At 51.6% G+C, this 27,686-nt stretch overlaps 2 protein-coding genes across 17 annotated transcripts in view; one reads left to right on the forward strand and one right to left on the reverse strand.

Moving 5' to 3' along the window:
- The window catches only part of PHLDB1 (pleckstrin homology like domain family B member 1), a 48,689-nt gene extending 39,113 nt beyond the window's left edge, over positions 1-9,576 (forward strand). For 12 of the 16 annotated variants that reach the window (XM_061440488.1, XM_061440491.1, XM_061440496.1 and 9 more), the window contains 3 exons: positions 7,211-7,296; positions 7,426-7,458; positions 8,183-9,576. In XM_061440488.1, the coding sequence (XP_061296472.1) occupies positions 7,211-7,296; positions 7,426-7,458; positions 8,183-8,323 (260 nt within the window). In that variant the 3' untranslated portion in view covers positions 8,324-9,576. The remainder of the gene's footprint in view (positions 1-7,210; positions 7,297-7,425; positions 7,459-8,182) is intronic. The other 4 variants (XM_061440490.1, XM_061440492.1, XM_061440502.1 and 1 more) reach the window with 1 other exon arrangement.
- Positions 9,577-9,643: 67 nt separating this feature from the next.
- TREH (trehalase) lies at positions 9,644-22,027 on the reverse strand. Its single transcript, XM_061440505.1, has 15 exons — positions 21,819-22,027; positions 15,448-15,548; positions 15,167-15,311; positions 14,997-15,084; positions 13,407-13,507; positions 13,160-13,252; positions 12,927-13,043; positions 12,701-12,823; positions 12,418-12,467; positions 12,135-12,329; positions 11,421-11,638; positions 11,036-11,147; positions 10,580-10,692; positions 10,268-10,321; positions 9,644-10,023 (listed from the first exon to the last, which is right to left on the reverse strand). Exons 1-15 carry the CDS (start codon positions 21,905-21,907, stop codon positions 9,883-9,885), a joined length of 1,740 nt encoding a protein of 579 aa, XP_061296489.1. The 5' UTR covers positions 21,908-22,027; the 3' UTR covers positions 9,644-9,882.
- Positions 22,028-27,686: the final 5,659 nt, after the last annotated feature.

The following is a 27,686-nucleotide window of genomic DNA, read 5'->3' on the forward strand; positions in this document are numbered from 1 at the left end:
TGGTTTCCCAGCCCTGGAGTTCCCTCTGGACAGTTCCCACTTGGAGGCTAGAATATCATATCATAGCCTCGTCAGGACAGGCTGGGCTGTGCTGCAGAAACAACCCCATCCTAAGATCTCAGGAGCTCAGAACTAAAGTTCTTCTTACTCCTGATCTGTGTCCATGTTCGTCATGGGTTGGTGGGGGTCTGCCCCGTGTCGATTCTTTCTCTGCTTCAGAGCATGCCTTTCTGGAACGCTGCTGGCTGCAGTGGCAGAAGGTAAAGAGAAGTGTGATTGGGTTTGCACTGGGTTAAATTCCCCAGCTGGAGTCTGTCCCCAAGTCACTAGCGGGCCTGTTCAGCCAGTCACCTGGCCGCACCCAACCACAAAGCCAGGAGACCCGTCCTGCTCAGCGCTGGGAGGGAAAGGGCCAGAAGTGTGTGGTGCTGGAGTCATGCAGCCTGGAGCACCCGGCTTTCCCCCTGAACTGGTCCCCAGACAAATGCCGTCTCTTCCAGGAAGCCCTCCCCACCCACCTGGGCCCTGGGTGTGGGGAGGCATACGGGTGTCCCCATGTTTCCACCTAGGCTGGAAACGGACTTTGTCAGGCCTGGGAGGACAACTCCATCTTAGGCATGTTGAGGTTGAAGTGCCCCTGGGGCATCTAAGGTTATATGAGAAGGGTCAGGGTTAGAGGCAGAGTAAAAGTCGAAGCTGTTGCAATAGTAATGATGATGATGGTAGCAGATCATACTTATTGCACACGTGTTTACACCAGATGCTGTGCTCAGCCCTCCATGTGTATCGTCTCATTTAGTCGTCATCATAATCTTGTGAAGGAAGCACTGCTTTTACACCTGTTTTGCAGATGAGGAAAATTAAGCACAGAGAGGTTAAGCAACTTGCCTAAGGTCTCTCAGCAGCTGAGAGGCAGAGGTTAAGACTGAGCTTGGACAGTTAGACTTCAGAGAAGAGGGAGAAACAGAGCCGCACCTCAGGGCAGGGCCACCCTTGTGAGGGAGAAGGAAAAGGAGGCTGCGGTAAAGCAGGGTGCAGGAGGCGGGAAGTCACAGGCCAGGTGCTGAGCTGGCGCTTGGCATGTGTGACCTTCCTTCATGTCTGTGAAACCAACGGGGGAGGGGAGGGCAGGGCGGAAATGGAGAAGGCAGAGGAGTGGATGTGTGCCTGCCAGCAAGGGGTGTCATGGAATAAAGTATAATTTACAGAAGAAACTGAGACATTACGGTGATGATGGACGCCGCAGAAAGGCCAAGGGTAATGTGCACCCAAAGGCCATTTGATTCAACGATTGGATCTTGATGAGAGAATGGTTTCCACTGCGTGCTGGGGCACGAGCCAGATTGCACACAACCCATCGAGGATAGGTGGGCGGTGAGGAAGCGGAGGCAGGAATGTGTTACTATTTCCAGTGAAGGAAGAGCCAGGAGAGAACAGAATGCTGCCGTTCTCCCTGGCCTTCCTGGATCCTGCTCCCTCCTCCTCCATGAAAACCACATTAGAACGCACCTCTGTGAAGCCCCACCTCACTGGGAGTGGTTCCTGCCCTCCTCTGGGTAACTCCTGCGTTACACAGGGTCCCTCTGCCATGTGACATCAGCCCTGGGCATAATGATGTCATGACAGATCCACGTGTGTCGTGCCAGACACCGTGCTGAACCCTTGGAGTGTGTCCTCTCGCTTAACGCCCGTGACCACCGGTGACCTGTAGGTGTTCCCTTGGAGTCCTGATCACACCCAAGTCACACAGCGAAGTGGGTGTGTGTCTGTGCTTTCTTCCCCCCTAAATCGTGGGCTCTGACTTCTTTGGATCCCAGTTCCTTGAACTCATTTATTCTATATCGATTGAAGACCTGCTAGGTGCATAGCAGTCCATATTGGAGGAGCTTGACCTCTGAACAGATAAAGGAGGGTTCATTAATGTTTTATTGTTGTTGTTCAGTCGCTAAGTCGTGTCTGACTCTTTGTGACTCCATGGACTGCAGCATGCAAGGCTTCCCTGTCTTTCACTATGTCCCGGAGTTTGCTCAAATCATGTCCATTGAGTCGGTGATGTTATCTAACCTCATCCTCTCCCTCTCTCTTCTCCTATTGCCTTCAATCTTTCCCAGCATCAGGGTCTTTTCCAGTGAGTCAGCTCTTTACATCAGGTGGCCAAAGAATTGGGAGTTTTAGCTTCAGCATCAGTCCTTCCAATGAGCATTCAGGGTTGATTTCCTTTAGGACTGACTGGTTTGATCTCCTTGCTGTCCAAGGGACTCTCAAGAGTCTTCTCCAACACCAAATTCAAAAGCATCAGTTCTTCAGCCCTCAGCCTTCTTTATGGTCCAACTCTCACATCCGTACATGACTCCTGGACTAGACAGACCTTTGTTGGCAAAGTGATGTCTCTGCTTTTTAATATGCTATCTAGGTTTGCCATAACTTTTCTTCCAAGGAGCAAGCATCTTTTAATTTCCTGGCTGCAGTCACCATCTGCAGTGATTTTGGAGCCCAAGAAAATAAAATCTGTCACTGTTTCCACTTTCTCTCTGTCTGTCTGCCATGAAGTCATGGGACCGGATGCCATAATCTTAGTTTTTTGAATGTTGAGGGATTTTAAAATTTTTATTAATTTATTTAATTTTGTGCTGGGTCTTCGATGCTGCATGGGCTTGCCTTTGACTGCAGCGAGCAGGGGCTCCTAGAAGTTGCACGGACTTACTGTGGTGACTTCTCTTGTGCAGCATGGGCTCTGGAGCTCCCAGCTTCAGGAGTGGTGGCTCGCAGGCGCTAGAGCACAGGCTGTAGCTATTTGTGGTCCAAGGGTTTAGTTGCTCTGCGGCATGTGAAATCTTCCCAGACCAGGGGTCGAACCTGAGTTTCCAGCACTGGCAGGCGGATTCTTTACCGCTGAGCCACCAGGGAAGCCCTGAATGTTGAGTTTTAAGCCAGCTTTTTCACTGTCTTCTTTCGCCTTCAGCAAGAGGCTCTTTAGTTCCTCTTCACCTTCTGCCATTAGGGTGGTATCATCCACATATCTGAGGTTGTTGATATTTCTCCCGGCAGTCTTGATTCCAGCATGTGATTCAACCAGCCTGGCATTACGCTGCATATAAGTTAAATAAGCAGTGTAACAATGTATAGCCTTGTCTGGTTCCATCACTTCTTCATCTGTATACAGGTTTCTCAGGAGACAGGTAAGGTGGTCTGCTATTCCCTTTTCCTTAAGAATTTCCCACAGTTTGTTGGGATCCACACAGTCAAAGGCTTTAGTGTAGTCAAAGAAGCAGAAGTTTTTCTGGAATTCCCTAGCTTTCTCTACAATCCAGAGAATATTGGCAATTTGATCTCTGGTTCCTCTGCCTTTTCTAAACCCAGCTTTTACATCTGAAAGTTCTCGGTTCACATACTGCTGAAGCCTAGCTTGAAGGATTTTGAGCATTACTCTACTGGCATGTGAAATGGGTACAGTTGTGCAGTAGTTTGAACATTCTTTGGCATTGCCCTTCCTTGGGATTGGAATGAAGACCTTGTCCAATCCTGTGGTCACTGCTGAGTTTTCTAAATTTGCTGGCATATTGAGTGCAGCACTTTAACAGCATCCTCTTTGAGAATTTTAAATAGCTCAACTGGAATTCCATCACCTCCACTAGCTTTGTTGGTAGTAATGCTTCCTAAAGCCCACTTGACTTCACGTTCCAGGGTGTCTGCTCTAGGTGAGTGACCACACCATTGTGGTTATCCAGGTCATTAAGATATTCAGTTCAGTTCAGTTCAGTCACTCAGCTGTGTCCGACTCTGCAACCCCATGAACCGCAGCATGCCAGGCCTCCCTGTCCATCACCAACTCCCAGAGTTCACCCAAACTCATGTCCATTGAGTCGATGATGCCATCCAAACATCTCATCCTCTGTCGTCCCCTTCTCCTCCTGCCCTCAATCTTTCCCAGCATCAGGGTCTTTTCAAATGAGTCAGCTCTTCGCATCAGGTGGCCAAAGTATTGGAGTTTCAGCTTCAACATCAGTCCCACCAATGAACACCCAGGACTGATCTCCTTTAGGATGGACTGGTTGGATCTCCTTGCAGTCCAAGGGACTCTCAAGAGTCTTCTCCAACACCACAGTTCAAAAGCATCAATTCTTTGGTGCTCAGCTTTCTTTATAGTCCAACTCTCACATCCATACATGACCACTGGAAAAACCGTAGCCTTGACTAGATGGACCTTTGCTGGCAAAGTAATGTCTCTGCTTTTGAATATGCTGTCTAGGTTGGCCATAACTTTCCTTCCAAGGAGTAAGCGTCTTTTAATTTCATGACTGCAGTCACTGTCTGCAGTGATTTTGGAGCCCCCCAAAATAAAGTCTGACACTGTTTCCACTGTTTCCCCATCTATTTCCCATGAAGTGATGGGACCAGATGCCATGATCTTTGTTTTCTGAATGTTGGGCTTTAAGCCAACTTTTTCACTTTCCACCTTCACTTTCATCAAGAGGCTTTTTAGTTCCTCTTCACTTTCTGCCATAAGGGTGGTGTCATCTGCATATCTGAGGTGATTGATATTTCTCCCGGCAATCTTGATTCCAGCTTGTGCTTCTTCCAGCCCAGCGTTTCTCATGATGTACTCTGCATATAAGCTAAATAAGCAGGGTGACGATATACAGCCTTGACGTACTCCTTATCCTATTTGGAATCAGTCTGTTGTTCCATGTCCAGTTCTAACTGTTGCTTCCTGACCTGCATATAGGTTTTGCAGGAGGCAGGTCAGGTGGTCTGGTATTCCCATCTCTTTCAGAATTTTAATGTTTACTTATTTGACTGTGCCGGGTCTTGGTTGCAGCATGCAGAATTTTTTAGCTATAGCACGTGGGATCTTATTTCTCTGACCAGGGACCAAACCTGGGGCCCCTGCATGGGAAGCTCAGAGTCTTAGCCACTGGATCACCAGGGAAGGGAAGTCTCCTGAAGGCAGGTTCAGATTCAGCACCGTAAGTTCTGTACAAAGGAGCACCCGTGCTGCAGGAGCAAGGGGGAGCACAACCGGGCGCCATAGTGGTGACATTTGCAACAGGTGCTGAAGGTGACTTAGGAGTTTGCTAAGGGAATGTGTTGGAGGCCATTCCAGTGTCAGCAGAGTGGACTGATAGGGGCCCGCGAGAAGCTCAGCCTGGCCAGAGAGAACTGGGGTTGGTGCAGGGGAAGGAAGAGAGGCAAGGCCGGAGGGACGTGTTGGCACTGGCTTGTCGGGGAACTTTGCCAAAGCCAAGGAGGCAGCGGGTTCCAGTGAGGGAGCTGGCAGAGAAGCCTGTGAGCTGAGGCAGCAGGATTTGATTTGCTGTAGGAAGCTCCCCCCTTGGCACCAGGGCAGGGGGTTAAGGGGCAGGGGTGGGAGGGGGAGGGGAGGAGGTGGCAGCCCAACCCAGGACCCCTGCCTCAGGCCTGGAGTGATGGGGGCTGGGGGAGGGTGGTGCTGCCACCTGAGTTTAGTGACTCTGGCTCGCTGCCCGGAGCGGTGGTGCCTGTTCAGTGTCCAACCCCAGATGGGTGACCAGGCCTGTGCCTGCCCTTGCCAGCGCCCCATCCCTCCCACCGCAGCAGTCCTCTGCTCTGTGGGTTCGCCCACCTCCTTCCTGGTACCCCGGCCTCCAGATGCTGTATGCTGCCTTCCATGTTTTTACTGTTTGAGTTGAATAGATAAATGCATTCATGTCTTTCAAAACTCAAAACACGTAAAAAGGTTTAAACTGAGAATTACACCCCCTCTGACTACAGGTAACTGCATTTATTAATCTCTTGTGTGTCCTTCTAGAGTTTCTTTAAGGAAATATATGTTTATAATATAAACATGTATTCTTACCCCTTTTCCTGGGTCTTGAAGATCCCCTGGAGAAGGGAATGGCAACCCACTGCAATATTCTTGGGGCTTCCCTGGTGACTCAGATGGTAAAGAATCTGCCTGCAATTTGGGACACCTGGGCTCGATCCCTGGGTTGGGGAGATCCCCTGGAGAAAGGAATGGCAACCCACTCCAGTATTCTTGCCTGAGAATCCCATGGACAGGGGAACCTGGTGGGCTACAGTCCATGGGGTTGCAAAGAGTTGGACGTGACTGAATGACTAACATTTTTCTTACACAAAAGGTAGCATCCAACACACTCCTTGTTTTCCTGCTACGTTATCTTAGAGGTCTTTCTATCTCAAATATATCAATGTCTAGAAGTTGATATCCAGATGTATTTTATAGATTTTTAAAAAGTATTTTTTCTAATTTATCTAAAAACTTTATTTTTGGTCCATGGATTATTTGAAGTGTGTTGTTTGTTTTTAAAATATTTATTTGGCTTCACTGGGTCTTAATTGCGGCATGGGGGATCTTGTTCCCCACCAGGGATCGAACTTGGGCTCCCTGCGTTGAAGCACAGAATCTTCACACTGGACCACCAAGAAAGTCTTTGTAGATTTATTTCGGAATGTGTATATCAGATATTCATTATTCTGTTAAATAGCTAGGTGTATTTCATCACACGGCACACTCTACTTAGCCGCCTCCACTTGATGGATACTCGGGTTGTTTCTGATCTTTTGTGACTATAATTACTGCCATGGTGAATCTTGTAAATGTTTTCTTTTGTACATGTGTGGGGCTTCCCTAGTAGCTCAGTTGGTAAAGAATCTGCCTGCAATGCCGGAGACCCCGGTTCAATTACTGAGTCGGGAAGATCCCCTGGAAAAGGGATAGGCTACCCACTCCAGTATTCTGGCCTGGAGAATTCCATGGACTGTATAGTCCATGGGGTCGCAAAGAGTTGGACACGACTGACTTTCACAGAGAGAGAGGTACATGTGTAAGATAAATTTTCCAAGTGCTGAAATTGGCTCAGAGGGCAAACACCTTTCTAATTTTGGTCGAAGAAGCCAAGTGATTCCGAGAGGCTCACCAGTTTATACCCCCGTCAGGTTTATTATACTGCCCGTCTCCCCACAGAAGTGTCAAAAGTGTGCTGTGTTTTGCGTTTATTTTTGCTGCTCTGATAGGTGAGCAGTGGTATCTCAGTGGAGTTCTGATTTGCCGCCTCTGTCATTCTGGGCAAGGCTGAACACTGATACAGAATCTGGGCTCTGTTTCGGAGTCCCGGGAGTCACCCCACTTCCCGGGTGAGGTGTTCCATGTCCGCGGAGCTTGACCTAAAGCACCACAGGCCTCCTGAGCCCAGCCCGTCTTCCTTTGCAGACAAGCATGAGACGAAGCTGAAGGGGGTCATCTACTTCCAGGCCATCGAGGAGGTGTACTATGACCACCTGCGCAGTGCCGCCAAGGTGAGGGCCCTGGGGAAAGGGTGGGCCAGGGGGGCTCTGGGGGTAGAGGCCTCCAGCCTGCCCACTTCAGAGGCTCGGACCCCTTCCTCGTTCTCTTGTAAACTTTCTCTTCCTCTCTCCCTCTCCCAGAAGAGGTTTCTGAGCTTCACTATGGTGACTGAGGTACCCCTCCCCACACACCTCTAACCAGAACTACCGCGTACTAACGCCTCCTGGCCCCCCTGGCCCCTGACCCTTCCTTGACTCTCCCCTAAGTCCCTCCCCTCCCTGCCGGCCGGAGTGTGGAGTGCAGTGGGTGCAGAGAGCAGGCAGCCCCTGTGAGCTTGAGGGGGCTTGCTGGCCTCCCAGCCCTGAGATGCCAGCAGGCTGTCTCCCTCCGTGGGGGCGGGCTGTGCAGCGGGGAGGCTGCAGGGGGAGTGGGGGCACTCAGAGATGAGGTCTGGGTGAGAGGACTTTATGGGCAGGGCTGCGGGGAGGCTGGGGCCGTTTGCCTCAGTCCCGCCAGGCCCGCAACGCCCGCTCCAGTCCTCGTCTCTGCTCCACTGGGGCCCTGGGCCCAGCACCCCGCTCGCAGCTCTTTCCATCTGTTCCTTTTTTACTGGGAGGGGACTCTGGTCATCCCTTTGCATCTGATTCTTTTGGTATTCTCTTTGTGCCTGAGGGCGCCAAGGAACGGTGTCCTAGCCTGGCAGGGTATGGCCATGCTGAGGTCCGCGGACTGCCCCAGATGTGAGGAGGGGACATCCCAGCCTGGGATGGTGGGGACTGGGCTCCAGGCCTATGGAAGACTCAGGGCGTCCTGGAGGCAGAGAAGGGTGGACGGCGAGGCGGGTGTGAGATGCTTTAGGCTGGGCCCTGGCTCAGATCTTGCTCTCTCCCTCCACAGAGCCCGAACCCGGCCCTCACCTTCTGCGTGAAGACCCACGACCGGCTGTACTACATGGTGGCCCCCTCTGCAGAGGCCATGCGCATCTGGATGGACGTCATTGTCACGGGGGCAGAGGGCTACACTCAGTTTATGAACTGACTGAATGGGGCCCCCTGGACCCAGGAGCCATGCCCAGCCGCCTGCTGCCCCGCCTGCCTCCAGACAGGGAGTTGCACCCTGGGCTCCCAGAGGCCCTGGAGGGTGGAGCACGACTGGGGCTTTTGTACAAGAAGAGACTCTGTAATGTTCTGAAAGGAGCTCATCCTGTGGGTTTCTGAGCTCTGGCCCCCCCTGAAAAACCAGCCAGGAGATAAAAGTTGAGGAGGGGGCTTTGCTGCCTCCTGGGAGCCCGGAACTTGCAATAGCCTGTTAGGGTCCTGCCCCGGGACCCACCCAGGCTGAGGCGCTGTCAGAGGGGGCCCCTCCTGGCACCTGTGCTCCCTGCCTGTGTTCTCTTTTCTAAAGGACACATTATGGTACCAGAATCTGCCAAAGATCCCCTCTTGCCTCAGCCTCCGTTGCAGGGGCCTTGAGGGCTGAGTAGCACCACATCCAGAGTGGGGTAACAGCTCAGGCGGTGTAATTCTCAAACCCTGCTCTATCCCATTCTTGTGCCGCATTTGTATTTTTTATGATTTTTGCTCAAGGACCAGAGACTGAGTGTCATCCTTGAGGTCCCAGCCCTAGCCCCTTTTTGCAGACCCATCACCACAGTCACCATAGTGACTGCTTCATCGCCATGGTTACATACTAATTGCCATGGCTGTGGCTCAGCCCACTGCTTCAGCTGTGGGCCCATCTGAGGGTACGTGCCATCATCTCTCCAGCCCAGGCCCTTGGGCATCTCCTGCTGGGGATGGGGGAAGGGACTAAACACCTTCACCCTCCCCCCTGCCTGTGTCTTCAGGCCCTGATACACAGCCTGCTGGCTCCCCCATCCAGCCCTCCCCCTTCCACTCGTGCCTTGCTTAGAGCCAGAAGGGACGAAGCCGGGAACTGGAGGCCAGAGGAGGAGCCATCAGATGGGAGAAGGAGCTAGAAGGGCCGTCCTCGGGGTTCTGGTATATGGCTGAGTTTCTGATGGACAGAGGGCTGTACAGATGCTCCCTGGAGGAAGTCTTGAGCAGGAGGGGGAGCCTGAGGGTCTGGTTGCCCTCCCCTCAGAATGGGGATGAAATGAAGAGCAGAGGCCCAGGCCTCCAGGTGTCTGGGCTCAGCCCTTTGCGCCTTAACACTAAGCCCACCTCCCTGTCCCCCTTCCCAGCCCTGGACCATGGTTGCCAGGCCTGGGCTGGATGTTTTTCAGTATTTGCAAGCATCTCAGCAGAACAATAAAGCAGTTTTGGACTATGTGTTTGGGAGGCCTGGTTGTGAGCAGCGTGGGGTTGGGGTTCGTGGGAAAGGAGACTAGGTCTGATCCATGATGCAGCATTTCCAGCCTATTAAATGTTCCAGGAGGGACCCAGGGCCCAACCATGACCCCCAGGTCCTTGCCCTGCCCCCACTCAGCTATGATCAAGGACTGGGCTGGGGGAGGGGACAAGGAGGGGGCGGGGTAAGCTTTCCAGGGATAAAGGATCCAGGCGCAGGAGAAGGTAGGGACACGTGTGGAGGTTGAATCAGCAGGAGCTGCAGCCAGATGGGGACCTGAAGGCCCGTCACTGTGGCAGGAGGCTGAGCAGGAGGGCAGCTGCGAGGCAGTGGGGCGCCAGCAGAGCGGTCTGGGCCCCTGAGCTCAGCCGGTCCCCATAGCGGTCCAGCAGCATCAGAGCCACACCATTGGTCCAGCCAAATCCCTCCTGGAGAAAGGTAAGGTCCATGGGGCAAGACCCCTGGGGCAGGCCCCCAAGTCCTCTTATGGGTTGTGGGATCCCCACCTAGAGGCCCAGGCCCCCCAGCCCCAGGGGTACCAGGGAGCACCAGTCGGGCTCGTCCCTGGGATGCAGCCTCCACAGAAGAAACTGAGGCCCAGAGAGGGGAGGTCATGGCCAGTTATGGGGACAGTACAGCCCCGAAGCTCCCTGGAGGATGTGGCCCACTCACCTGAACTTCATACTCCCCTCCACCACCTGGCTGTCCACCGTTGCTGATGTCATACTGAGGACAAGAGGATGAGCTTTAAGGTCAAGCCCTGCCCCAGCCCCCAACCCCAGGCCTCTAGGGAAGCAAGAAATGGGAGCCCCTTACAGGGAGAAGCTCCTCTGGCCAGCGGCTGAGCCCTGCAGTGCCCAAGAATGACCACCAGGTGCCGCCACTGCCCCAGGTATACTGGGCACTGGCTTTGCAAAGCCCAGACAATTCCCCATCTTACCCCGATCTGGAGGACCCCAGGGACTAGGCTTATGGCCAGCTCACCTTCTCATACATGGCTGACTTTTTGGAGTAGACATCAAAGTTGGTTCGGATCCAATTCTGGGCCAGCTGGAAAGCTACTTCCTGGGCTTTGGCTGAAGGAGACTTGGCCAGACCTAGACCCCACCCATGGCAAGACCCTAAATCTTCAGAGCCCCCATCCCAGGAGTAGCAGAGTCCCGAACCTTATTCTCCTCAATGAGGGAAAGAGGCCCAGGTGCTAAGACCTGCTTCCTGGAACCAGAAGCCAAGCTGCTCTTAATCTAGGTTGGCTTAAGGAGAGCGGAGGGTTGGTTCCCCTGACAGGTGGGGGCAGGAGTAACTGCTGAGAGGCTGAGAGAGCAGAGAAGCTAGAGAAAGGCCTCTGCATCCTTTGTTCTCACCTCCCGAGTGCCAGGGAGGCCGAGCCTCTATCCTCATGGGGTTGAGGTGGGGTAGGCCCCATCCCTGCCTCCCTACCTCTGATGACCAGGTCCTGCAGGGGGGCCCAGGCATTGGGGAAGTCCCATTGCTGGCCTGTCTTCTGGAGAGAGGTCGGGATTCCATACTGGTAGGTGAGGATCCGGCTGTCCTAGAAGGTTCCAGACATTATCATGGCTGTGGGTGGGGGCTGGACAGGGAGCCAAGAGGCTGGGCCCTCCCAAAGCCAGGTGACCCCTCCTGGGCCTTCTCTTCTCGGCTCACAGCCGCCCCCTTGTGGCCGAAGTGGGACCTGCATGCTAAGACACTGGGTGGAGTTGGGATGTGTGGCTGCCACTTGCCAGAGGTCACAGGTCAGAGTCAGGGAGCAAGCAGGTAGTCCTGCCCTGGTGTAGCAGCCCACCCTGCTCCAGGTATGCCTCACCTCAAGGTATTTCAGAGCTTTATCCACATCATCTGGGTCAGAGAAGCAGCCGGCCCAGAGAGGAGCAAAGTTGGATGGGTAAAACTCCAGATTCTTCTTCTCGTTCTCAAGGTCATAGTCAAACCAGACCCCTTTGTCCTCATCCCACAGCACGTCCTTCAGGGCAGCCATGCGCTCGGCTCGCAGATTTCTGTACTTTGCGGCTTCAGAGTCATTCCCTGGGGCAACACTTTCTTTAGGCTAAGCCACAGGGCCCCCCGCCTCCCAGGGGGTCTAGTTTGACCCCCTGTTGTCCTCCCCTGGGCTCAGAGGTCCTGAGCACCAAGGGGCCATGCTGTTGTGGAGCAGAGCCCATCGCATTTCATGCCTCTAGCACCGGGACTTCCCTGAGCACGCAGTCCCGAGCAGCTCCCAGGCCCTGCACCGGCCTGTCCTAGGTTTGTCCTCAAGGGGACACTGGCCGGCTGTGTGGATTCCCCTGGCTCAAAGGGCAGGGAGATGGGACAGAGGGGTTTGGATCTGTGGGGTAGGGTGTCCCCTCCTAGGTCCTTACAGTGAGAAAGGGAGAGACACGGCTGCTTTGGGGGTGTGGGGTGAGGCCGGGGAGCTGGAGGTCCTCCCCTCACGGTCCTCCTTGCAGCTCCACTGCCAAGGCCGAGGCAGGGACCCAAGCGGGGCTCGCACCCTTCTTCCCTTCCCTGCGGGCATGCGCACCCAGTCTGGAGTAGAAGTTGCTCATGAGCCCCTCCGCCTGGCACAAGAAGGCATTGAGGTCAACCGGCACCAGCTTGCTGGTTCGGATGCTGCTGAGCGAACTGGGGTTCGGGCCGCCCACGAGCCAGCGTGAGGAGAAGTCCCAGCCGGACTCAGCGCTGGCCTTGAGCTCGGCCAGCAGAGTGTCCCGGTTCCCTGTGAGGAGAGGGCAGCGACAGACAGCAGGCTGGGGCCTGACGCACAGCCCAGGCCCACGCTCAGCCCCTCCCTTCCTGCTGCTCACCTTCCAGCAAGGTGGCGGCCAGCTCTGCGTCTTTGCTGTAAGACTCTGGCCTGGTGGGAGGAGAGTGGGGGGGCGTGGCACTGCGGCTCTAGACCCTCCATGCTCTTGCAGGAGGCCCAGCCACGCTGGCTCAGCCGTCCTGGGGCCCCAGACGGCCCAGGGCTATCAGCTCATCATCTGAGAGGTGGGACTCAGTCCCCCACCCTCCTGCCCAGGGAAGTCCTGACATTCAAACACGAGGGAACACACAACAAGTTGAGAGGCTGGCCGGGTGGGTCCTCACCTGGGGCCCCCGTAAGGGACTTCGTAGTGATTCAGGATGTAGCTCTTTCCCCCGGAACTCACAGAGATGCTCCTGTTCTTAGTCCAAAAGTCCAGCTCCGAGGCCAGGGTCTCAATGTGGTCCCTGGGGTGGAGCCGGGCACTCTCAGTCCAGGCGCCCCACCCCAACCCCACCCCAGGAGGTCTCAGGAAGGAGGGTGCAGGACCGCACTGGGAGGGGTGCCCACCGCAGGAAGGTGGTGTCATTGGTGTGGGCCACGTAGCGGTCCATCATGAGGGTCAGCAGCGGGGGCTGGCTCCGCTGCAGGTAGTACACGCGGGCCCCGTTGGGGACGTGTCCGTACCTGCCAAGAGGAGGCCTGCTGACCGGCCCACCTGGCTGCCAGAGCCGAGGCAAACCCGCCCCAGGCCCACGGCACCTGCTCCCCCTACCCTGGCTGGGGTGCCCACCCCGCCTTACGTCTGCACCAGGTCCAGGAAGTTCTGCAGCATGCCCTTCACTGTCTCGGGCATCTCAGAGAGGAGTAGACCCTCCATCACCCAGTAGGAGTCCCTGGTGGGGGCACAGACAGCTCAGGCACTGCCCACACCACCCTCTGCCCCACACACCCAGGCGCAGGCCAGGGCACCCAGCCCACTCAAGATGTCTTGCTGGCACTGGCCTCCCCTCACCACCCCTCACCCTCCTGCAACCCCTGGATGCTCACCAGTAGTAGAACTCCACAAAGCGCCCACCAGGCACAATGAAGGGGTGTCTTGAGTAGATCAGCGAGAACTGCTCGGGGTGGCTGAGGACCTCTGGCTTCACCTGGAGTCAGGAGAGAGGACACGGGCACCCTGGGCCCGTGTGGAGCGGAGGCTGGTGGCCCTGCAGCCCGGGCTTGGGCTCCGGTTCTGGCACTGCTCAGCCGTGTGGCCTTGGTCCAGGCCTGGGCCATGGGGAGTCTGGTCTGCTGGCCCCCACGTGCTAGCCTCTAGAATCCCAGCAAGAGCAGCGGTGTGCAGGAGCCTGGACCCCCTCAGCCTGGCACCCCAGTGCTCACCATACAGCAGCCAGGATTAGCAGCCAGCTGGTGGCAGTTTCCTCTGGCCCCCAGTGCCCCCCGAATCTCTGTGGCCACCGTGAAGCCAGGCCCAGAGGCTCAGGGCCTCCAGTTCTGGCCCAGGTGTGGATAAAACCCCAGCAACTTTCTCCAGTGAGGTGGGCGTGGATGAGCATGCCCGGGGAGAGCGCGGGAGCGTCAGAGCAGGGCTCGCTGCTCTACATCAGGTGTTTTCTGTTCATCCCTTCCCAGCCCTACACACGTGAGGGGGTTTAGTGGGAGAGAGGCCAGCCTGTCGGAGATTTGGAGGGGAGCAGAGGAAGGGGTTTGGAGAAGGCAATGGCACCCCACTCCAGTACTCTTGCCTGGAAAATCCCATGGACAGAGGAGCCTGGTGGGCTACAGTCCATGGGGTCGAGAAGAGTCGGACATGACTGAGCGTCTTCACTTTCACTTTTCACTTTCGTGCATTGGAGAAGGAAATGGCAACCCACTCCCATGTTCTTGCCTGGAGAATCCCAGGGATGGCGGAGCCTGGTGGGCTGCCGTCTATGGGGTCGCACAGAGTCGGACACAACTGACGCAACTTAGCAGCAGCAGAGGAAGGGGCTCAGGTTTTTCCCTTTGGGTGGGGGCTGCTGAGAAAGCAGCCCAAGGCGGCACATGCATGACCCGGGAGCCCCGCTCTGTGCAGTGGGTGCCAGGGCCCTGGGGCCGGGCTGGAGGACAGGAGCTGTGCAGCCTTGGGCAAAAGGCTGCCCTCTCTGAGCCTCAGACAAAGGGGAGAAAGTGCGTAACAGACCGTGCTGAGCACAGGCCTGGGCCAGAATCAGAGGGAGCAATTATGGTTCCTGAGCAGAGGCCTGGCCCCAGGAGCTCAGGCAAGAGGGAGCCCAGCAGCAGAGTGAACAGTCACCATGGGGTCCGAAGGGGTGTGAAGGGCAGGACAGGGCAGCTGGGGGTGGAGGATGAGCTCAGTTTGCCTGGGGGAGGCAGGGAGGGCTTCAGGGAGGAAGTGAGGAGTTAGAAGTAGATTGCCCTCCTCCCTCTCAGAAGTTCTTTTTGAAGAGTCCTGTTCAAGGACTACGTTCTCAGGAAATAGGTCCCAGTGTCTTGCTGGGTCCACATCAGGTGTTTTCTGTTCATCCCCTCCCAGCTCTACACAGGTGAGGGCGTAGAGGGAACAGGAAGGGCCCTAGGCAGCTCACCCCTTCCCCACCTCCATCCCCTCTGCGAGGCCCAGAGCACTGATACCTTCTTTCCCAGCTTCTTCCAGAGTTGGTGCAGCTGCCCTGCCCAGGCTCGCAGCCTGGGGTCCAAGATCTTCTGCAGAAACTGGGGGCTGGAAGACCACGGGGCCCACAGGGTTGAGGGTGGCAGCCCTGAGCGAAGGCCCCTCTCCTGTTCTGTGTCCAGGGTTGTACCTGTCTCTCCAGTCCTCGGGGGTCCAGGGCTGCAGCTCCTGCCCCACAGCCCGAAAGTGTTCTTGGACGAACATTTGCAGCTCCTGCCGGGGGATGCTGAGGTTGTGGGTCTGGGCCAGCTCGCGGAAGTGCCTCAGGACTTGGTCTGGGGGACAGGCAGCAGGAGGGGTCAGCGGGACCCCAGGGAGCCTTCCCTGATCAGACACCCCTGCCTGCCTGGTCTTGCCCGCTGCCTTTTGGTGGAAGGTTCAGGAGAAGGCGGGGCCCCCCGGGGCTCTCACCTGGAGCTGAGGACAGTGGCATGTCCACAAACTGCTTATCATCCTGGTAGAGTTTGGCCATCTGAACTTGCCGCAGGAGCTCCCCGTGGCAGTAAATCTGGCTGCAGAGAGAGTCGGGGAAGGGAGTAGGTCGGGTCACCACCAACAGGGGAGAAGAAAACAGGAGTCTGGGGCGTGTTGACTGGAGGGGCAAGGACTGTGTGTATGCCAGGGCATGTGCACGTGTGTGCCTGTGCACATGTGTGGTAGGGGTTTTTGGGTGGTGGTGACATCAGGGCTGAGAGAACGCGGAGGGTCCTTGTGCAGTAAAGGACCTAAACAGTTGTCTGAGCCCAGCTCGCTGGTTAATTTGAAACAGTATAGAAAGCCAGGTGGACAAGAGGAGGGAGGGCGCTGTAGCTCAGAGCGTGTCCACACCAGGAGTTTCCTGTTCATCCTCTCCCAGCTCTACGCACGTGAGGTGGTTTAATGGGAGAGAGTTCAGTGGATAGGGATCCGAAAGGGAGGAGCGGAAGGGGCTCAGATCGGTTCTCAGTGGCGCTTTGATCAGCAATTGTGGGATGGACCAGCTCTCTGTTCAGTGGCTCCGTGTGGACCCAACTGGAAGGGCTTGTGGCAAAACACTGTGGATTGTACTCAGTGGCCGCAACGAAAAGTTTGAACCAGGAAATTTCCAGATGTAGTGTACGATACACCATATGAGAGAGGATCACTAGCTTGCTATTGGATATTGATGGAAACCTCCTCTATGATTGAAAAACACAAAACATTCTTGAAACCATGAAATACTCATAATGCCTTGGGTGATGTCAGAAACGCTCTGATAAAGAAGGCAGTGCCTTGAGAGTTCCTTAACAATGGAGATGGTTTCCACAGGAGCAGGCTGCTGGGGGAATGCAAAGAGGTACTTTTTGTGTTCAAGGGCAGGTGGCCTCATTCCTGCAGGGCTGACTGGGGAAGCAACAGAGAAGCCACCAGGAGGTGCCCTGTGAACAGCTTTTTATTGACCAAGCAAAAACTTGGTCATTTAGTGATGGAAGTTCCAAGTGGACAGACAGTATCTTGGTTGGAAAGCCACTGCACCCTAACTGCCTGATGGAGATCTTCGGAAAACATAAGAACAAGCCAGCCCCATGGGCTGAATTGAAAGCTGTTTCCCTTGCAGTGGGGCTTCCCCTGGTGGTTCAGATGGTAAAGAATCCACCTGCAATTCAGGAGACCTGGGTTTGATCCCTGGGTCAGGAAGATCCCCTGGAGAAGGAAATGGCAACCCACTCCAGTATTCTTGCCTGGGAAATCCCCTGGACAGAGGAACCTGGCAGGCTACAGTCCATAGGATCATAAAGAGTCAGCCACGGCTGAGTGACTAACACTTTCACTTCCCTTGCAGTGATGGAAGAATTGAATGAAGAAAGCCCCTATGTTTGGCTTTATATTGATTCATAGACATCAATGTGTTCTATTTTAATGCACTATTCAAATTCCCATAGTGTTTTCCAGAGGACCATGCCACAAAAGGGCATCATTTTTATATGCCAGTTTCCCATTGCCCTTCTGTCTGACCATATGGCCAGGCCATAGGCCCCTGACCGAGAGTAGGCAAAAACCCAAACACAGCGACAAACGGTATGTTACTCAGCCCACCGAGCTGATTCGGTGTTGTCTTCTTTAATAAGAGTGGCAGTCTTTCAAACAGTATGTCGTATGTTCACCTTGGGCCTGCCATCCATAAACCGAGCAATTCATTGTCAGTCAATCAAGAGCTGTTCATAGGGCACTTGCCTAGGTGACAGTTGAATTTGGTAGTTGCTTAGGTGGTTTCAACATCATTCCTAGGGGAAAAGAGTCTGACTGCTCTTAAATACGCTGAGTAACTCTCCATTCCCCCAGGAGCAGGGTCCTGCATAAACCATTTCCATTTTCTTATGGAACTCCTCTGGGCATGTCTCTTCGTCTTAGAGCATTTTCCAATATCACCTAAAGTAATATGGGAATTTCAGGTTTCAATATTATCTTTTGACCTTCAGTCATAGGGAAAGCTTCAATTAATATCTGATAGCAAACTAGTAACTGCCTCTCCAGTTGAAATTCTTTAGTCCAAAGTCTCAGCTGGGAGGTGCCCAAAGGCTTTTCCTGTAAGTTCCAGTCTGTGCTCCCCAGAAGAAGGCTACAATCTATGCGGACTCAGGCAATCTTAGTGGTTCTCATTTGGAACATTCAATTAATATTGCTTGAGGGATGGCTTTACGTGTCTTCTGCTTTATAATACTAGACAGTGGAAACATTCCCCAGTCAGGTATTACAATATCCATTCCTGTAATACATTCAGGTAGAATAGATGCAGTCACTTCCCAACAGAACTGTTCAAGCACCAATTTTCATTCAAACTTTCATCTTGGTTGCACCAACCCTTACATCCCTCACTGCACACCTCTTAGAACTTCAGCAAGGTCTGGGTTTTGAGTACCAGGGAGGCTAAGTGTTCCTAGTCAATCATGACATTCATTTCCATAAAACATTCAGGCGAAGGAGAAACAATCCTTTGACATAAAGCCTGTTTAAACATTCCATTTTTTTTTCATACTACCTTTCCCCTTCATCCCATCAACTCTTGCATTTCTATATCCTCTTAATCTGACTGTAGCCTCTTTTAGGTCCTCTCCAGTGGCTTTTGGTACCGCAGTGCATGGGGTTCCCATGTCACAGAGTCCAGGAGCCTCCTCTACCCTCTGACCATTTTGCCCACTGCCACGTATCCGGTTTTGGGTCTCCAGTGTGGGGCAGAGCTGAGGGCCCTGGCCCAGCCATCAGCCTTTATAGTGTGGGGCAGAGCTGAGGGCCCTGACCCAGCCATCAGCCTTTATCTTGATTATATTTTGGCGCCATAGCCCCAGCAGATTGGAGGTCAGGCTTCGTGTTGCTGCCTATGTCTTGCTCCCAAGTTGCTCCCAAGTAGGGTGAATAAAACAGATTTGTCTTGGGCCTTTTCATTTTGGATGACCTGCAGGGGTTCCCATTGGTTCAGTCAATCTCGAAGGATGCTGCATGAAAACCTTTCTTTTGGCCCTGTCCACAGTCCATGGGGTCGCAAAGAGTCAGACATGAGTGAAGCCACTTAGCGTGCGTGCACGCATGGCTGCTTTATTCATCCCATTTCTTGAAATCAGTCCTTTGATTCTCCCTCTTTTCTTCCTCTTTTGTTTTGCTCCCATAAATGTTTGCTTTATTTACTCCATTCTTCTTTTTTTTTTCCTGTCATGCACTCGGGCTTGCAGGATCTTAGTTCTCCCACCAGGGCTTGAACCCGTGCCCTTGACACTAAAAGTGCAGATCCTAACTACTGTACTGCCAAGGAATTTCTTATTCACCCCATTAAAAAAATGTTTATTTATTTACTTATTTTTGGCTATGCTGGGTCTTTGGTGCTTGTTTCAGAGCATGGGCTCTAGGGTTCTCCGGCTCAGTAACTAAGACTCACAGGGATCTTCCCGGACCAGGGATCAAACCTGTGTTCCCTGCATTGATTGTGGATTCTTAGCCACTGGGCCACCAGGGAAGTCCTCACCCCATTCTAAATAACTGTTTCAAGATGCCTATCCTGCTGGGACGAGACCGTTGGCTCTGTCCTCTGTCTATCATATTCTCTTGGGAATCAGTCTAATTTTCTTCATTATTTGTTGTTTCAGAATAATTTTTTCCTTTGGAAATGGCTCTGAGGCTACTGGCTGCACATCAGGGCAGCCAGAAGCAGGACCTTCCCCAGCACATTCTGTTAGCAGAGGCCCTGAGACCAGAGGCTGTATTTAGGACTGACTAGAATCTTAGTTTGGCTTATCTCTCACTTTCATTTTTGCTATTCTAGATGACAATACCAAGAAATTCTATTTTTTATTTTTTGCTTATTTTGCACTTTCTTATGCATTTGGTCAGCGAATACCCCAAGAGTTGGATCCATCAGCTCTAACTTCCATTGGTAACTTTTACCTCCAGTAACTGATCACAACAAAACTGCTATTCTGAACACATGGGTGACCCTGTGGCCATCTAGGAATCAAAAGATGCTCGTTCCTTGCCCTTTCATCTTGCACTTTCCAAACCATGTGTTTTAGTGAGACAAGATCATCCTAGCAAATCACACATGTTCTGACAACAATTACAATATTGCAATAAAATTCTGCCACCAAGAGTTAGCTTGGATGCCACCCCCAGGTCAAAGCTATAGTCCCCAACAAGATTGCCCTCACTCCAGCACCAGTTATAAGTTCAGGGGTCCTAAAGTTTCCACCACTTCTGACCACTGGCCACAAGTTCAGGAGTTCCCATGAGAATTTGCTAGAATTAAAGTTTTAGTGATTTATAAGAGCAGTTCACAGAACTCAGGAAAGCACTATATTGGGATTGCATTATAGTTCTCATAAGGATACAAGTCAGGACTGGCCAAACGAAGACACATATAGGACAAGGTCTGGGAGAGTCCTGAGCACAGAGCTTCTGTGTTCTCTCCCCATAGAATCAGGACACTCCAACCTCCTGGCGCATTGAAGGTCAACCAAAATGAGGCTGCACTGAACTTTGGTGTCCGGAGTTTTTCTTGGGGTTTCGTTGCATAGGTGCATGCCCGCATGTGTGCTAGGTCACTTCAGTCACGTCTGACTCTTTGCGACCCTATGGACCGTAGCCCACCAGGCTCCTCTGTCCATGGGATTCTCCAGGCAAGAGTACTGGCGTGGATTGCTGTGCCCTCCTCCAGGGGATCTTCCTGACCCAGGGATCAAACCTGCGTTTCTTATGTCTCCTGCATAGGTAGGTGGGTTTTTACCACTAGTGCCACCTGGGAAGCCCCACTGCATAGGTATGATTGATTAAATCATCAACTATGTGATTAAATCCAATCTTCCGCCCCGTCAGGAGGTCAGGCTGGTATCAGGCACCTCAAAGCCCCAACCTTCTAATCACTTCATCTTCTAACATGACCTGTCCTACTTCAGACATCTTAGTAGCATGACCCATCTAGGGACTCATTATGAGTCACCTCGGTCACAGAAGCGATTCGAGCTTAACCTGAATACCAAAGACACTCCTGTCACTTGGGAAATTTCCAAGCTCTTAAAAGTTATATTCCAGGAACTCAGGACAAAGACTGGACAAATTCTTTGTTATACGATAAGTTGTTTGTGCAGTAAACAGTTGACATAGCAGATTGTGTTTATACCCTGTACATTTCAAAGACAGTCTGATAGGTGCCTAAGAGATACCTTCTAAGCTCCTGGGGCCCTACCTGATAAATTTTTGTTTCCTGGGACCTTGGACCATGCCAGATATTTTATCCTATTAATGTGATTTAAGGTGGGGGCTGAGGGCCACCCATTATCATTTTGACCTTTAGAGACCTGGAGAATGAGTAACTAGGGTCACCGTGAGGATACACTACGTCCCTGTAACTGATCCCCAGTAAAAATTCACGGGTGCCAAGGCTTCCTGTCTGGCCATGCCTCATGTGTGTATTAAACTGTAACCATGAGTATAAACATTTGGTGAGTACTAGTGGAAGATATGGGCTTCCCCAGTGGCCCAGGGGTACAGAACCTGCCTACCAATGCAGGAGACATGGGTTCGATCCCTGGGGCGGGAAGATCCCCTGGAGAAGGTCATGGCAATCCACTCCTGTATTCTTGCCTGGAAAATCTTATAGACAGAAGAGTCTGGTGGGCTACAGTCCATGGGGTCGCAAAAGTCAGACACGACTTAGAGACAACAACCATCACCAGCGAACTTCTATTATTACTTTTCTTGCTTGTTATGTAATAATAACCGTAATAATAACCTTCATGGACCTCATTTTTCTAGTTCACTGCTGCAACTCAGGAGGCATAGCAAGAACTCAATAAACCCATGATGAAGGGAGAGTGGCTGCCCTGTGAGTCCCAGAAGCAGGATGGGGTCGCTCACCCCTGCTATTTGGAGATGGAAACTGTGGCTTTGGAAAGAGGTTTGGTCATGGAGGTCAGAGGTCAAACCCAGGGGCTCCTTGCAGGTCCCTACTCCCACTCTCACATCCAAGGCAGGGAAATTGAGCAGGAAGTTTCCCAGAACAACCCTGAGAACAGGCCTGCACAGTTCAAGGAGCAGCTAGAAGGGAGAGCAGAGGGAGGGAGCACTCCCTGCGTGCAGGCTCCTGGCCTGTGTCCAGCCGCCCACAGGCTGCCTCATCTTTTCCTAGCGCTGGGGGTCAGTGCCCAGCACAGATCCTGAGACCTGATCTCCTTCCCTTCCCTCCTCTCTGGAGGGCTGACCCCGATGCTTGAGCTCTCCTCGCGGCCCTCCAGACCTGGCCTTCCGGCTGCAACCCCAACTGCCTTCTCCGCTCCTACCTTCCACAGGGTGGGGGCAGGGCCTCCTGGGACCCCAGCCTCAACCCCAGCAGGAGCAGCAGACGCAGCCCCCAGGTCCTCCCCTGCATGACGCTGTGGCTGTGGCCAAACAGGAGCGCCAGGTGCCTCCTGCTAGCCGGGGCGCAGCCTGCTCGCCTCGCCCGCCAACCCGGGGCAACCAAAGTCCAGGTCTGAGGCGTGGCCACACGATGAGCTGGGCCACGCAGACCGCTCTGTGCTCCTGCCCTCAGTTCACAGGGGCCGCTGTGACTGACTGACTTTGTCTTTTCCTCCCCTTCTTTTTCTCAGCCTCAGCTGGGGCCTCCTGCTCAGGCCCTTCCCGCAGAGGCGGGGTGAGTGTGGGGAGATGGGACAAAATTCGGCCACACATCTGTGACCCAGATGCCGGTCCCTTTCATGGCCCCGAGGTTCCCACCTCAGGGGGTTACCATTTCCTTTAACATTTCAAACAGAAGGGCTCAAGATTCTGTCCCAGATACAGTGTGAAAGCCCGGGACCCTTGTGATTATCTACCAGGAAGGCTGTGGGAGCACAGGCAGGAGGAAGACCTACCATGCTCAGGACATTTCCTGCGGGTATTGAAGATGACATAGGAGTTTGCCAAGGAAATGGACTGGAGACCATTCCAGTGTTGGCAGTGGCAGGGCAGCTGCGAGAAGCTCAGCCTGGCCAGAGAGACCTGGGGTTGGTGCAGGGGAGGGAAGCGAGGCAAGGCCAGAGGGACGTGTTGGCACCAGCCTGTCGGGGACCTTTGCCAAAGCCAAGGAGGCAGCGGGTTCCAGTGAGGGAGCTGGCAGAGAAGCCCGTGAGCCGAGGCAGCAGGATTTGATTTGCTGTAGGAAGCTCCCCGCTCGGCACCAGGGCAGGGGTGGGAAGGGGCGGGTGAGGAGGCGGCAGCCCAACCCAGGACCCCTGCCTCAGGCCCGAAATGATGGGGGGGTCAGGTGGGGTGGGAAAGTGGTGCTGCCAGCCGGCCCCGCTTGCGTTTAGTGCTCATATGGCCTTGCCTTTGCGACTTGGGCTCGCTGCCCAGAGCGGTGGTGCCTGCTCGCTGTTCGCCCCCGGACGGGGTGGCCAGGCCTGTGCCTGCCCTTGCCAGCACCCCATCCTTCCCACCCCAGGAGTCCTCTGCTCTGCGGGCTCACCCACCTCCTTCCTGGCACCCCGGCCTCCAGATGCTCCCTTTACTTCCTTGAAAGTTTTTTCTTGTCATTAAATAGACACAGCATAAATACAAGCCATTTCAACCGTTTTTAAGCGCACAATTGGACTTACATCACATTCATGATGTCTGGCAACTATCCCCGTTATTTATTTCCAAGCCTCTTTGTTTTTATCATCCCAAACACACACTTTATAACCTCTAAGCAGTCACTCCTCAATCCTCTCTCCCCACGACCCCTGGAAACCACTATTCCACTTTCTGTCTCTATGAATTTGCCTTCTAGACGCTTTATGTAAGTGGAGTCATACAGCATTTGTCATTTCATTAGCACGTTTTCAAAGTCAGCCTATGTTGTCGCATGTATCTGGATTTCTTTCCTTTTTTTTTTAAGCTGAATAACATTTCATTGTATGTTTAGACCACATTTTCTTTTAGAGACGAGTGTGTTTGGGGGAATTCCCTGGCAATCCAGTGGTTAGGACTTGAGCTTTCACTGCTCATGGGCCTGGGTTCGATCCCTGGTTGGGGAATTAAGATCCTGCAAGCCTAGCAGAGCCAGCAAAGCAAAAACAAACAGCAACAAAAAAGTAGAGATGAGTGTATTTTTTAAACACTTTACTGAAGTTGATTTACAATGTTGTGTTAATTTCTGCTATACAGCAAAGGGAGTCAGTTACACACATAAACACATTTTTTCTTATTTTTTTCCATTTGGTTGATCACAGGATGTTGAACGTTTTTTCTGTGCTATGCAGCAGGAGCTTGTTGTTTCTCCGTTCTACATGTAATAGTTTGCAGCTGCTAATCCCACATGCCCAGTCCATCCTTCCCCCACCTCTCCTCCGGCCTTGGCAACCACAACACAGTTCTCTATGTCTGTGAGCCTGTTTCTGTTCCACAGATAAGTTCCTTTGTAGACCACATTCTCTTTAACCATTCGTCTGTCATCGGACATTTGGTTCACTTTTACTTTTTGGCTATGTGACTAATGCTGCTATGAACACGGGCATACAAATATCTGTTCCTGGCCTTGCTTTCAGTTCTTCTGAGTATGTATCTAACAGTGGAGTTGCTGGATCATCTATGTTTAATCTATGCTTAAATCTATATTTATGCTTAAATCTATATTTATCTTAAACCATATATTTATTAATATGCTTAAATCTATATTTATCTATGCTGGTCAATCTATGTTTAATATTTGAGGAGATGTCAGATTGTTTCCCACAGCAAGTGGATTTTATATTTTCCCACCCTGGAGGCAGGATGGCTCCACTTCCTCCACACGCTCCCAGCACTTGTTACTTTCTGTTTGTTGTTTGTAACGGCCACCCTAAGGGGTGTGCGGTGATGTCTCATTGTGGTTTTGATTTGTGTTTCCCTAATGATTACTGATGCTGAGCATTTTTTATGTGCTTATAGGCTGTTTGTTTATCTTCTTTGGAGAAATGTGTAGCCAACTTTTTTGACCTTAAAAAATTTGTAGTAAGCTTTGAAATCAGGAAGTGTTAGTTCTCTGACCGTGTTCTTCTTTTTCAAGATGGTTTTAGTTATTTGGGGTGTCTTTCAATTCCATGTGCATTAGAAGATGGCCTTGTCCATTCCTGCAGAAAAGGCTGTTGGAATTTTGATAGGAATTGTGTTGTATCTGTAGATCCCATCAGGTATTCAGGGTATCTTAACAATAGTAAGCCTTCTTACTCCCAAACTCTGAATGCTTCTGCATCCATGTAGATCTTTCTTAGATTCAGCAATGTTTTTTAGTGTTCAGCATACAGGTCTTCCATCTCCTTGGATAAACTTATTCCTGAGTATTTTATTCTTTTAGATGCTATTTTTTTTTAATTTTTTATTTATTTATTTATTATTTTTTTTTAGATGCTATTTTTAATGGGATTCCTTTTCAAGTTTCTTTTTCAGTTTGTTCTTTGCAAATGTATAGAAACTCAATTGATTTTTGTGTGTTATCTCGTACCCTGAAGCTTTATTGAATCTGCTTATTAGATCTAGTAGCTTTCCTATGGATCCTTTGGGATTTTCTATATGTAGAATCACATCATTTGTGAATAGAATATTCCTCCTTTTCAATTAGAGTGACTTCTATTCCTCCCCCCCGCCCCCCGACCCACCCCGCACTTTACTCTGGTTAGAACTCTGGAATAGTGTTGGATGGTGAAAGTGAACATCTTTGTCTTGTTCCCTGATTTTAGGGGAACGTTTCCAGTCTTTCACCATGAGTGTGCTGCCAGATGTGGGTTTTTCATAGATTCCCTATATTATACTGAGGAAATTTCCTTCTATTTCTAGTTTTTAGGTTTTTTTTTTAATCACGGATGGGTGTTCAGTCAGTCAGAGTTGTGTCTGATTCTTTGCGATCCCGTGGACTGCAGCACGCCAGGTCTCCCAGCCCATCACCAACTTCCAGAGCTTGCTCAGACCCAAATCCTTCGAGTTGGTGATGGGTGTTGAATTCGGTCAGATGGCTTTTCTGCATCAATTAAGGATCATGTGGGCTTTTTCCTCCAACTTCTCTGGTGGCTCAGGGGTAAAGAATCTGCCTGCCAATGCAGGAGACACACTTTGGATCCCTGGTTCAGGAAGATCCCCTGGAAGAGGAAATGGCAGTCCATTCCAACATTCTTGCCTGGGAAATTCCAGGGACAGAGGAGCCTGGTGGGCTACATGCAAGTCCATGGAGTTGCAAAGAGTCGGACACCACTTAGCGACTTAACAACTATTAATGTTACACATACTATTAATGTACTTATTGGTGTTACATTAAGATTCTTATGTTGAAGCACCCTTGCATTCTCGGGGTAAATCTCACTTGCAATGTGTATAACCCTTTAAATATGCTGTTGGATTTGGTTTGCTAGTATTTTGTTGAGGATATTTTCATCATGTGCATAAAGGATATTGGATCATAATTTTCTTGTGATATCTTTATTTGGCTTAGGTGTCAGGTAATGCTGGTCTCATAGAAGGAGTCAGGAAGTGTTTTTTCCTCTTCTGTTTTTGGAAGAGTGTGAGGAAAGATCGGTGTTAATTCTTTAAATGTATGGTAGAGTTCACCACTGAAGCCCTTGTTCTTGGACTGTATTAAGGTTCTCCAGAAAAACAAACAAACCAAAAAGAAGAAAAGAAAACAGGGAGATACGAGAGAGGGAGAGAAAGGATTTATTTTAAGGAATTTGCTTACATGATGAGGGAGGCTGGCAAGTCCAAAATCTGCAAGATAGGCCAGCAGGCTGGAGACCCAGGGAGGAGGTGCAGTTCAAGTCTACAGACTCTGTGCTGGTAGAATTCTCTCTTTTTCTGTGGAGGTCGGTCATTTTTCTATTAAGGCCTTCAACTAATTGAGGGTAATTACCTTATGGAGGGTAATTTACTCAATGTCTACTGATTTAAAGGTTGCTACTGCTGCTGCTGCTAAGTCGCTTTAGTTGTGTCCGACTCTATGCGACCCCAGAGACGGCAGCCCACCAGGCTCCCCGGTCCCTGGGATTCTCCAGGCAAGAACACCAGAGTGGGTTGCCATTTCCTTCTCCAATGCATGAAAGTGAAAAGTGAAAGTGAAGTCACTCAGTTGTGTCCAACTCTTAGCAACCCCATGGACTGCAGCCCACCAGGCTCCTCCGTCCATGGGATTTTCCAGGCAAGAGTACTGGAGTGGGGTGCCATTGCCTTCTATCTCACCTAAAAAATATATTCACAGAAACATCTAGAATAATCTTTGACTTCATATCAGGGTACCTTGGCCAAGCTAAGTTGACACCTAAAATAACTATCACACAGAGTTTTATATGTTGAAAGGTTTTAAATTATAATTGCAAAGCATAGACATTACTTTGCCGACAAAGGTCCGTCTAGTCAGTTCAGTTCAGTTCAGACACTCAGTCGTGTCCATGGACTGCAGCACGCCAGGCCTCCCTGTCCATCACCAACTCCCAGAGTTCACCCAAACTCATGTCCATCGAGTCGATGATGCCATCCAACCTTCTCTTTGACTAGATGGACCTTTGTCAGCAAGGTAATGTCTCTGCTTTTTAATATGCTGTCTAGGTTAGTCATAGCTTTTCTTCCAAGGAGCAAGCATCTTTTAATTTCATGGCTGCAGTCACCATCTGCAGTGATTTTGGAGCTCCCCAAAATAAAGTCTATCACTGTTTCCACTGTTTCCTTATCTATTTGCCATGATTGATGGGACCAAATGCCATGATCTTTGTTTTTTGAATGTGTAGTCAAAGCTACATTTTTTCCAGAAGTCATGTATGGATGTGAGAGTTGGACCATAAAGAAAGCTGAGCACTGAAGAATTGATGCTTTTGAACTGTGGTGTTGGAGAAGACTCTTGAGAGTCCCTTGAACTGCAAAGAGATCAGACCAGTCCATCCTAAAGGAAATCAACCCTGAATATTCATTGGAAGGACTGATGCTGAAGCTGAAGCTCCAATACTTTGGCCACCTGATGCGAAGAAGTGACTCATTGGAAAAGACCCTGATGTTGGGAAAGAGTGAAGGCAGGAGGAGAAGGGGATGACAGAGGTTAAAGTGGTTGGATGGCATCACCGGCTTGATGGACATGAGTTTGAGCAAGCTCCAGGAGTTGGTGATGGACAAGGAAGCCTGGCGTGCTGCAGTCCATGGGGTCGCAAAGAGTCAGACATGACTGACCAACTGAA

The sequence above is a fragment of the Bos javanicus genome, chromosome 15 (assembly GCF_032452875.1).
Source record: "Bos javanicus breed banteng chromosome 15, ARS-OSU_banteng_1.0, whole genome shotgun sequence".
In the NCBI taxonomy this organism is placed as follows: Eukaryota; Metazoa; Chordata; class Mammalia; order Artiodactyla; family Bovidae; genus Bos; species Bos javanicus.

Excerpts from the sequence above, each read along its gene's own strand:
- TREH (XM_061440505.1), bottom strand. The coding sequence starts at position 21,907 with ATGCAGGGGAGGACCTGGGGGCTGCGTCTGCTGCTCCTGCTGGGGTTG. Across the intron at positions 15,085-15,166 it reads CCCGAGGACTGGAGAGACAG|CCCCCAGTTTCTGCAGAAGA; the intron begins GTACAACCCTGG and ends GTGGTCTTCCAG. Across the intron at positions 11,639-12,134 it reads CAACTTCTACTCCAGACTGG|GGAATGACTCTGAAGCCGCA; the intron begins GTGCGCATGCCC and ends GTGTTGCCCCAG.